The sequence below is a fragment of the Siphateles boraxobius genome, unplaced genomic scaffold (genome assembly GCF_051911475.1).
Source record: "Siphateles boraxobius isolate OS27281-9 unplaced genomic scaffold, OSU_SipBor_1 68, whole genome shotgun sequence".
NCBI lineage: Eukaryota > Metazoa > Chordata > Actinopteri > Cypriniformes > Leuciscidae > Siphateles > Siphateles boraxobius.
The window spans coordinates 7,658,078-7,669,780 of NW_027509195.1; the positions used below are offsets into that span (position 1 = coordinate 7,658,078).

An 11,703-nucleotide genomic window follows, 5' to 3' on the forward strand; every position below is an offset into this window, starting at 1 on the left:
AACGCAAACTTGTATGTTAGATGCGATTTATCGATTTGACAGCACTAATTAAACTGTATTGTTTACTGTAATCTAATTAATACAATATTTACATTAAGTTGAATAAATATGAAATATATTTAACCTCAAATTTTGTGAAATGTTTTGGTTGTTAAAATAAAAAGGAATTATTACTTAAAATAAAACAAATAAATTTCACGTTTGATATTTTAACAATTGCAATGGTAGGATTTTATTAGCAAATACTAAAACATATGCAATTAAATTGGATTAAACTTCCACAATTTACTATTAATTCAGTTGGAATTTTTAATTGACAACAAATATTACTATTAAAAATCCATGGTAATATAATATTTATTTTTGTACCATAAGGGTCCCTCTTTTTTGTCTGTCAGTCTTGGCTAGTGCCTTATTCAGCTCCTACTGCAACTCTTTCTTTTGATGGAGTTTCTCACCATTCCTTTAAAGTGAATAACTGACAGAAAGTCAATTAGAGTAGATCCTCATTATATTCATATCTTTATTTCAGTAAATCTCTCCATAACAATAGTCTGTACAAAGTTGTTTTTTCCATATCCACTTTGGCTGATGATACACAATATTAACACAGGCGGGCATGAATCCTCAAGAGTGCATACATCTAGAGAAAGAAATACCACAGGTATAAAGGAAACATTGTCACTGTCAGATGTGAGCAGACGTAAAGCAGACAAACATTCACACGTGCAGTACATTACACTTTGCTGTCACAAAAAGGCAGTACAGATGAGCTTTATTTTAAAGAGATACACACACTAAGTGTACAAGAACATGGTGGCAGCTCTATAGCCACGTGATAAAAACATCTGCTAAACATCTGTCTACTTCAAGTCAATCTGCAGTAGGATTAAATGAGTCCTCAGTCAGTTCTCTTCTTGTCTTTAGCAGGTTCTTGATTTTCTCTTCTCATTTTTTGTTGTTGTGGTTAGAGTTCACTCAGGTGTCATGAAAAAACACCTGAACATCTCTTCTCACTGGATACAGTCCATGACGTGGATCTGCAGGGTATCCATGTCTGGAGCCTTGTACATACATTTTGGGCAGCGGTAATCAGGCAGCTCGTCCTGCTCATCATCTCTTCTGCGTGCAGATGGAGGCTGGGCTGGGTTGAACATGGCTGCTCCTGTGAAAGGTGCTTCAAAAGCAGACATTTCAAGTTGAGACCCCAAACATTTTCAGGTAAAGTAATACAACAGATAATTGTTACATTTACAATGTAGCCAGTGAATAAGATGAAGTCCTTCAAAATGAAGGAAAATGACTCTGAATAAGGGGTTTTACCAGTTGGAGGGGGCGGGTGAGGTCGAGGCCTGTAGTTCTCCAAGTGTCTCTGTTGCATCTCTTCAATGCGAGCTCTGTGAAGAGACAACATCAACATATAACTCTTGGACATTTTGTGTTGAATTGCGTTCTCTTTCGCGTCTCGAATGTTTAAATTGACTTGGCTAAAAACAAGTGCAAATGATAAACTTTTGTGACCGTGCAGCACTGGTCCGAATGGGACAGTGGCAGTTCCTTCAACTGTCCGGAACGTGTTTCACACTGTAAGGCGCACATGCATCCACCATGTTAAGCACTAGGGCTGCCGCCTCATAGTCGACGAGAAGAGGCGTGGTTGACTAAATTTTTATTAGTTGGTTAGTCGCAGAAGAAAAAAAACAAAACAGGAATTGGCGAAGTCACGCAGTGACAGATCGCTAACATGGCTGGTCCATGTGGTAATATGTCAGGCAGAAAATCCAAAGTGTGGAAACATTTCAAAAGGTTAAAGCAGGGACTCTCAACCTTTTGCAAGCTGGGCCCCCCAAAGCTGGTTCTTTGCATTTGGACGAGGCATTTATACTTGCCGTTGTACTATTCTTTGAAACGACAGGGGGCGACTCAATTTTTTGTGCTATAAACCATCAGGAATCAGCAATGAGAACGTAACCTACAACTAAATTAATATTATCTTACATATTTTCATTTAGTTTTGTGAACATTTTTATAAAACATGGCCATTTATTTTTATTTAAGGGGCTTATGTCTGCTAATGTAGGCTCATTTTGTTAATGTAAGCAACTAATTTAGACGCAAGAACTTGGTGCCGGTGCTGTGAGATAAACATGGTCGGCTAGATTCGCTCAAAGTCGTGCATCTTCGGATGCGGAGCCGCACTCGCTGTTACAAAAAAGCCGTGCACACCGCCACAAGAAATGGGGCCTTGCGCATCCAACGCGCACAACCGCCCACACCATTTGCACCATTTCTTTATGAGTTTTTTTGAAACGTGAAAGTGGTAGTTGCGTCTGTGGAGATACAGAAAGCTTTCAGATTTCTTTAAAAATATCTTAATTTGTGTACCGAAGATGAATGAAAGTCTTACGGGTTTGGAACGACATGAGGCGGAGTAATTAATGACAGAATTTTCATTTTTTGGGAGAACTATGCCTTTAAATCAGTAAATAATCATTATGGTACCCAAATATCAAGTATTGTTCACTGCTTCCATCTCTTTTCATACCGTGACGTTCCCTCTTGCTTGAGTCTGTCTATCTCAACTAGTGCCTTATTTAGCTCTTCCTGTAACTCTTCCTTCTTTTGATTGAGTTTCTCTCTGGCTTCCCTTTCAGCCAGGAAGTCCATCTTAAAGATCTCTGCCTGCAAAAAAGAAAATTTTCGATTGTGTTTGTTACTATATGCAGCATGCATGTTGAACGAGTATTTATAACAAAGACAAAGTAAGTGATTATTTGAATGTGTTCTTTTCACCTGAGCATTCAGCACTGGTATAGTTTCTAATGTAGCTCTCAGCTGCTCCATTTCCTCCTTGAGTTTATCGATGTGATCCTGTTTCAGGGCCAGAGCTTTCTCAGCCTCTGCTAACCTGTTAGCTAGAGTATCTGCCTCTCCACTCTGAAATGGAAATACCACATACACTTTCGATTAACCACATATAGTGCAAACCATGCACTGACCCATTTTCAAAAGTGCTTACCACAAACATGAAACCATAACAGTTTTCTAGTTTTGAAGCATATGAGTTTAAGAGATGGGTCAATGACTAATAAATGTCCACCATAAAGTAAAGAAAAAATCTTTTAAAAATGGTTTAAAACATTTTTATTTTTAAATATAACAGCAATATAAACATAATTTGTGGGGTAAAAAAAAAGTATCCTACAAATATCAAATTATTAATAAATATTTATTTAGGCTTATTGACTTTTACACACAATCACAAAGGGTTTTGTATTTGTTTGATGTTTTTTTCTGTATCTTGGTTGCACAGCACCAGTGTTGTTATTGTTAACTAAAATGTCAATCTTCAATCTTTAATTGAAAAAGCTCATATAAAATAAAATTAAATATTAGATTGAAAAAAAACTACTAAAATCTAAAAAGGTTAGGTTGAAGTCCTAAAAATACTAAAAACTGAAATAAGAAAAATATATATATACAATTATTTTAATAAAAATGACAAAAGCACATAAAATTACAAAAATCTAAACTAAAATTGAAATGAAAACTGAAAACAAACTAATTTAAATGATTCATAAATACTTAATATAAGTATTTAAAGGTGCAGTGTGTAAACATTTTGAGTATCTATTAACAGAAATGCAATATGACATCCATAACTATGTGTTCAGTGGTGTATAAAGAACTTACTTAATAAACCGTAATGTTTTTATTACCTTAGAGTGAGACATTTATATCTACATAGGCGCGGGAATCCCCTTCTATGAAGGTCGCCATATTGTGACGTCATGTTTCTACCGTAGCCGACAGCGAACAAACAGCGTTACAGAACGCGTTTCGTCACTACCTTGAAAGAGAAGCCGCAGAAAGCTAGAAGAAGCTAGCCATAAACACCGTGAGTAATGACTTTTCCCTTGTCAGTGGTAAATATGTAGTTGGATTGTTTCATGTAACTTAATTCTTCTCCCTCGCTGTGTTATGGCTTTGCTATGTGGGGATAAATGTGCTGGTTACGTTCGTGAGACAGCTGATTAGTAGGCTACTCTTGTCATTGACCGTAAAACAGTTACAGGAATCACCAACCCGTCAATCTTGGAAGCATTTAAGTCGATCGAGTTTCCAAAATCAGAGAAAAAAGCCTATTGTGTGTAGTAAATGGTGTCTAGGGGATGCGGAGGCGCGCGCTGTTACAATCATGTCATTTTTGCCGCAAGGCTTAAACAAGGCTTAACGCTTTAACCAGCTCAGCCACAGTAACAGCTCATATTAGCCAGCTAAACTTTTACTACCCTGTTAGAAAAAATATATAGTTGCATAGTTTCATGTGGTTCTTCTCCCTCGCTATATTATGGGTTTGCTATGTGGGGAGAATGTGCTGGTTACGTTCGTGAGACAATCAGCTGATTACTATTATTATATTATGTATTAAGACCCTTGATCCTCACCTGACTATGGCTTTGTAATCTTTATCCATGATGTGGTTTATAATGGACTGTGGTACAGAAACTTGGTTTACTCTGGCTATTCTCTGCCGTCTCAGACGACGATGTTTGTCCCGTTTTAGCCACCGTAGCTTCTTCGAAAGGGAGGGGTGAGCAGTAAGCTGAGCCCTTAGTGCAAACTCGCAATGAAAGCTGTCGCCAAAAGCTACACACTGCACCTTTAAAAAGGTTTCGATTTACAACATGTTTTTGCAGTGTTGAGCACTGTAGCCAATCACAGACATATCTGTTGAGCATGTGAACGCAATGGCCAATCCGAGGTGTTTAAGTCAGAATCCGCTCAACAACACGAATTCTGCACGCTCGCAAATCCACTCCTTGTAACCAACAAAGTATAAACACAATGATCCATTAGTGTAGACAGCTTCATAACAGGAGTTTTGCAAGAGTGCAGCTTTGTGTACCTCGAGTTGTGATTGAAAGCTTCATAGATTAGAATGGAAGCAACCTTTATTCGCTTTCTGTACATAATATATATTTTTAATTCTGCTAACTAGAGTTTCATAACCAACATAATAGAGCACAAATAGCAGCTACCTACCCTGTGATTGGCTTGCTTTTCACTTTTAAGTTTGTTGTCGTAATCCTGAAACAGACATGTGTATGCATGCTGGAGCTGGGCCAGCTTCCTCCTAGATGAGGAAGAGCAACAGGAATTGTGGGTTACTGTTACAACGGTAACAATGAAAAAAGGGAAGCTGCTTTTGTTAAGGGGCTCTCCATCCAGCTGAACTCACCTCTCCTCCACTATGACGAGCCTCTCGTTCTTCAGAGCAGTTTCTAGGTTCTGTGTCTGCAATAAAAGATTGTCCACTGTCACACTGTGCTGCTTCTTCTGCTGCTCCATGTCTCTCTCTAAAGTCTGCAGGCGTTCTGTCTTCTTGCCCAATCTGGGAGATCAAACAGGTCTTGTACACAGCTGCCGACTCTCATAATCAAACACATGCACAAGGATGAAGAGATTCACTCACTTATCCTCTAATATTCGTCTCTCTGCTTCACTTTTCTCCAGCCAGTTTTGTCGTTCATTCAACTCACCGAGAAGGGACGTGACTTGAGCTCTCAGAGCTTCACTATCCTTTGTCAGCTACAAACACAAAGATGATGATGATGATCCCTCATCTCAAATTACTGGAAATGCTGCCGTAACTCAACACAGAAAGAAGTGGCATTTGCCTGAGGAATCAGAGGTTGTATCTTTGCTTATGTACCTGAACAAAGTCCTTCTCTTTCTGTTTGAGAAGTGTCTCAGTTCTGTCTCTCTGAGCAGAATTCTTCTGAAGACAGTCCAGCTTCTCCTGGAGCTCCCTGTATCTACATCCCAGCAAAGACAGACAGACACACGATTAACCGGTCATCTTACTGCAGTTCACCACTGAAAGTACTGCCACTTGTATTTGGACTAGGGATGTTAACGATTAATCAACGATCGATTAATTGTCGATAATACGTTTAATCGATAAAATTTCTCGATCATCGATTAAGCAGGTTCATGGACGTGCGTGCTGCTCAACCGCGAAAAATGTAAAGCGAGCGTGCCGGAGTTATGTTTGGGACCATTTTACACCATCATGACTAAGTTTGCGTGTGCATTCGCAGCCTTTTGTTTTGTGCAAATGTAAGTTGTAATATTGTGTTTATTTTGTGTAGGCCTATCTATATCTGATTAATCTCATATAGGATGCATTTGGTTAAAAGTGTATGTAGTAAAGTGTACGGTGATCCTTTCACGCTTCAGCGCACGCAGCTCAAACGGCAATGCACGACTAATGATGCCTATTGGGACTGTCATATTACATAACATTATAAAGAGAACAATACTGTAATAAAACACTGAATTATTTTGGTTTAGTTGCTATGTCACATTGCTCCAGGAAGACTCCACTACATGAGTCTTTCTGAATGGCACATAACTTAGTTCAAATTCATTTATGCATTCTCGTAAATTTTGTGCAGATATAATTTGTAATATTATGTTTATTTTGTCTTTTATTTATTAAACTCACATAGGATGCGTTTCTTTGAGTTAAATAACGCGCTAGCAAAGTGCCCCAGTTTACCGGCAGTAGACGCATATTGCAGTATTACGGCTAACGATTAATCGATTAATTGATCGTTAATTTAAACGACGATTGATCATGGGAATTTGTGAAAATTGACATCCCTAATTTTGACACATCAATTCATTCCTTATTATTAGTATTTTCTACATTTTTAAAGTAACAGTAAAGTAATCAAAATGAAAAAATAAATAACCGAGTGTGGGGGAAATTTAGTGACCAAATGTTAAACAAATCGAAATCTTATATTTTAGCTTCTTCAAATAACTTTCCCTTTGGCTAGATGCAAGGACAACAATGAGCTCTCATGTATGCTGAGCTGCATTTACTATGTTCACCATTTGGTCCAACTAAAAATCTATCAATAAATATACACACACTACTGATGAAAATGTTTGGGGTTTATGCTTTTAGAAAGAAATCTCTTATGTTCACCGAGGCTGCATTTATTTGATCAAATATATGGTAAAAACAGTAGTTTGTGAAATTATAAAACTTTAAAATAATGGAATTTCTATGTAATTTATCTGCCATAACTCCAGTCTTCAGTGTCACATAATCCTTCAGAAATCATTCCAATAATCTGATTTTCTGCTCAAGAAACATTTCTTATTATTATTTATGTTGAAAACAGCTGTGCTGCTTAATTTTTTTGTAGAAAAATATTTTCTTCAAGACATTGGAACCATATATATGATCATTTTTATGCATCCTTGCTGAATAAAAGTATTACTTTTTTTCCTTAAAAAACAATCCTCACGACCCCGAATTAATACTAGTTATGCTAGTCAGTGCATGTCTCATTCCAGTTACAGACAACATGTTCTTGCAACACGAATGAGGGGGAAGGACACCAATGCACACATACAGTGAGATACGTTTCCCCTCACCTGCCTTGTGTAGCCTGAAGCTGCTCAGTTAGTTTAGCCAAGTGAGGGCTAAGCAGACACGTGAGTCGAGACAGAAGACAGAGAAGAGAGATTCCAAACCATTCACATTAAAAGATAGGAAGCAAAGCACCTTGAGATTTATTACAATCCAATCCAAGCATGCAAAGTTAAAGGAGCATCACTATCACCTGTAGGGAAAGACAGCAGAGTAAACTGAATATTGGAAAGTACCTTTCTGCAGGAACGGTGAGAGCGCAAGTCTGCTGGACTGACTCTTCTGTAACATTCTGATAAAGAGAGGATGAATCAATAGTAGTTCATTAGATCATAAACTACACCAAAGTATGCTATGAACAAGAGCAGCTATTTAACATCCTGTAAGAAACCAGTAACAGTGTCCTGTGGTGTGACATGCTTTATATTACTATTGAAAAGTTTTGGGTCAGTAATTCGTTATTTTTTGCAAAAGTGACAGAGAAGATATTTAAAAGGCTACAATTTAAAAAAGATTTCCATTTAAAATAAATGCAGTTCAAAAGAACTTTCTATTCATCAATTAATAGAATTGTATCATGTATCAAATGTATTATGGTTTCCACACAAATATTACGCAGCGGCACAACCGTTTTCAACATTGAGCCAAAATCACATTCAACCAAATCAGCATATTAGATACTGGAGTAACGGCTGCTGTAAATTCAGCTTTGCCATCACAGGAATAAATTTGCATTTTAAAATATATAACACTTTAAATTGTAAAAATATTTCACGATATATTTATATCTGGACTTTGACGCTATTTTCTTCTGGAAACAAACTTTTTTGCATTATTTTCTGTAAATCTTTTTCTGTTATCTCTGTAAAGCTGCTTTGAAACAATCTGTATTGTAAATAGTGCTATATAAATAAATGTGACTTGACGATATTGTTGTTTTTACTTTGATCAAATAAATGCAGTCTTGGTGAGCATAAGCAACTTTTTTTTTTTTTTAAATGACCCCAAACTTAATGGTAGTTTCATCTATTATTGTTTAAAATAACCTTTTTGTATAAATATTATGCATGCAGTTTTTAATGAGACACTGCAGAACTAACTCCAAATGAGCTCCAGTGAGCAGTTACACAATATAAATGACAAAAAAGCATGTTATTTGTCAACTAACCATATGACACATCTAATTGTTGCAATAAACTTGTGGAAATAAAATGCTCTACCTGAGTGAGTTTGGAGTGTAACTGCTCCACGGTGGCAAGGAGATTTACTCGCTCTTTCTCACTTTCTGCTTTCTCCTTCTCCAGCTCCTCATTCCTCCTCCTCAGCACCTTCATCCCTTCCTCCAGCTTCTCTTTATGGCTTTTCAGCAGTTTCAGGAATTCATTAGAGCCATCAACAGGCTTAAGAGTAAAGAGATTTGTAAAGATTAGGGCAAAAATAGGCTATATTAAAAAAACAACATTATTTTTAGCCATGGTCTGTACTTTAACACAGTAAAGAAGAGGAGGACAAACACACCACACACAAAAGAAGTTAAAGCAGATTGCAATGTTGCACACAAAAAAAACCAATGTTATATTTCACATACTGAGAATAAGATTTATGGTAAATTACCAAACTTTGAGGCATTGTGTGTCTGTCAGTGTCTCCTTCAGCTCGGTCTATCAGTACAGCTTCATTTAATACCTGCGGGATGAAACAAAAAGGGGAAGTTAATTTTAATTCAATGAACTAAAAACTTTCTGCAAGTTCCTTATGAATAGAGGATTAACAAAAGAGCCTACTTTTGGTGAGTCCATTAGGGCAGACTTCTCTGCATTGGTGCACTTCAGCTCTTGGTCCTGGCCTTGAGTTCCAGTATCTTTAGAGATGCCGACACATGGACCAATGCTGTGGTTGAGCTGTCCTAACAGGCTCTGGTTTTCCTGCGCCAGCCGCTGCACTAAAGATCTGGCCTCACGAAATCTACAGCTCAGGAACTCTCGCTCCTCCCGCGACCTCCTCTGCCACCCCTCCATCTCTTCACATCTCTCTTTGAGGGCATCATTGCTTCGCTTCAGAGCCTCTGTGGAACGTTTGGATTTGTTTATGCATTGTATTTAATAGGCAATGAGTCTGGCATAGATTTCATCGTCTCACCTCGTAGCTGATGATTATCTGTTATAAGTCTATGGACCACTTCATTTCCCGCTAATTCAGGGGGGACCCTCAGAGATCCCTGTGAACTGGCTAACAATGATCCTTGACCTCCAGCACCCACTGTCTCCTCTCCAGTCAGCTCCCACTGCAGAGTGCAACCGCCTGACGGCTGCGGCTGGACCATGATCCTGAAAGAGAGAGAGAGAGAAGACAAGCCAATAATAAACATCGGCAGCTCTGAATCGCCATTACCTTTCCAGTTGTTTATGATTCATGGCTAAGGATATTAAATATCAGTTTAAATTTATTTACTTTAAATTATTTTTAACGCCATGTCAGATTTTTTTAAATACATCAGTTAAACATATCTTTGAGTAAAAATGTTGACTTTTTGTACATTAAAAATTGTGCAGTAAAGTAAAATATGTTTAAAAGAGTTTGACATGGAAGGCATGATGGTGGTTCTTCACCTTTCAATAAATTACCATGTGTACGCGTTAAAAGAATGGAACAGCACCTAGTAAAAACAACTTTATCATAACTAGATTTGAAATTAAATTTTTGGTTATGAATATTCATTATTATTCTATGTGTCTTTCTATTCTATTCATATTACTTTGTGTCAAAATGATTGCAAATGTATTTTAATCTGTTTTGGGCTATAAATTGTTCTACTGCTCATTTGAGAGTGATTGACTAATTAATTATTCATATTATTGATTTATATATTATCAATAAAAGTTAATAAAAATACAGTTAATACAAATATAACTGTTCATTGTTAGTTCATATTAGAGCAGATCTATTAAATAATATTAACAGATATAACTTTTAATCTTAATGTATTAGTAAATCAAATAAATAAATGTATAACTTTATTAAATATTTTTCATAGTTAGTGTATATTAACTAATGTAGTTAACTAATGTTGACAAATAAAACTATTGTACCAATAGCAATAATATTTCACAAGAGTTTTTTTGGTGTTTTTTACAATGTTATTAATTTCAGACTTTTTCGGTGCAGGAACTGAAACAATTAACATTCCCTGATATTTCCATTTTTTTTATTGTTAAGTTACATTTAGGTACAGTTTATTTATGCACAATTAAATGGTAATGCTTTTAACAAACTTGGATGAAAATTATTTTACAATCTCACATCTAATTTAAAGTGTAATAGATTCATTCCGGTTTCACTTTACAACAAATGCTAAAACAGTTAAATTAGGCTATTCACTGACACGTCTGCCCTTAAAAACAAATCTAAAATAAAATAATAACCCTAAATCATATTGAAATTAAGAAAACTATAGTCTAGGCATCTCATGATTCCTTTTCCCATAAAGAAAGATAATATCACTGTTTCTCATTGCGGTGTTCACGCTGAAAACAAACACATAGCAGCTACCTCAAAGACGCCGTTGACTCTTAAATTGACCTCATATTTAGTTCTTATCGACAGGTTTATTTTAAACAACTTACGTTTTCTGAAAGGCGAGACTCAATGTTTTGTTTACAGGCTCGTTACAGACGCGTTCAGCTAACGAACTAAGTTAGCATCAGTGCTTTTAAACCCTAAAACATGCAAAACCACATAGTAACACAATTCAGACTCATTATATACACATATATTCTCTGATAAATATATCGTAGGATGTAATATGAAGGTAATTATTACCTTATTTAAGCCGTTTACAGTATATAAGTCTACGGCGAAAACAGATCCACTGTCTGTCGGTCTTCCGCCAAAGAAACACGGCCCTGTTTATAGTCAAACGCGGACGGTCAGGTCGGCCAACATCTTCAACCTCACCGAGCTGGAAAATCAGAATCGATGCTGATATAGTAAATCAGATGAAAACATCCAGAAAAGCTCAGACAGGTGCAAACTGTCGAGGAATTCCCCCGCGATACTTCCGCGCTTCATCACACTGTGCACTGCTTCCGGGTAGAGGAATTATGGGAAGACAAATGACAGTAAAGTCACATAAGACTTCTTCACCAGAGGCGTTTTTGTTATTAATGAGGTTTTAACCCCTTTTTTTTTATGTCTTCAGGGCATTTTTGACATGTTTTTGGTAAAGAATACTCCAGAGATCCTATAATATAGTT

The 11,703-nt window shown here is 36.7% G+C and overlaps 1 protein-coding gene across 2 annotated transcripts; it reads right to left on the bottom strand.

The window, feature by feature from the left end:
- Window positions 1-493: 493 nt before the first annotated feature.
- Window positions 494-11,546, bottom strand: ikbkg (inhibitor of nuclear factor kappa B kinase regulatory subunit gamma). Of its 2 annotated transcripts, XM_077214352.1 has the most exons (15): window positions 11,270-11,546; window positions 9,590-9,777; window positions 9,235-9,515; window positions 9,065-9,136; window positions 8,671-8,850; window positions 7,687-7,742; window positions 7,456-7,503; window positions 5,717-5,819; window positions 5,477-5,592; window positions 5,243-5,395; window positions 5,047-5,137; window positions 2,794-2,937; window positions 2,546-2,682; window positions 1,324-1,397; window positions 494-1,177 (listed from the first exon to the last, which is right to left on the bottom strand). In XM_077214352.1, exons 2-15 carry the CDS (start codon window positions 9,771-9,773, stop codon window positions 1,014-1,016), a joined length of 1,803 nt encoding a protein of 600 aa, XP_077070467.1. In that variant the 5' UTR covers window positions 9,774-9,777; window positions 11,270-11,546; the 3' UTR covers window positions 494-1,013. The 2 variants fall into 2 exon arrangements, with proteins under 2 accessions (XP_077070467.1, XP_077070468.1); XM_077214353.1 differs by lacking the exon at window positions 7,456-7,503.
- Window positions 11,547-11,703: the final 157 nt, after the last annotated feature.

Bases quoted from the DNA above. Each gene is read 5' to 3' on its own strand.
- ikbkg (XM_077214352.1), bottom strand. From the start codon at position 9,773: ATGGTCCAGCCGCAGCCGTCAGGCGGTTGCACTCTGCAGTGGGAGCTG. The intron at 5,396-5,476 runs GTGAGTGAATCT...TTGATCTCCCAG, and splicing joins AGACGAATATTAGAGGATAA to ATTGGGCAAGAAGACAGAAC. The intron at 1,398-2,545 runs GTATGAAAAGAG...GTCTCTTCACAG, and splicing joins AAGCAAGAGGGAACGTCACG to AGCTCGCATTGAAGAGATGC.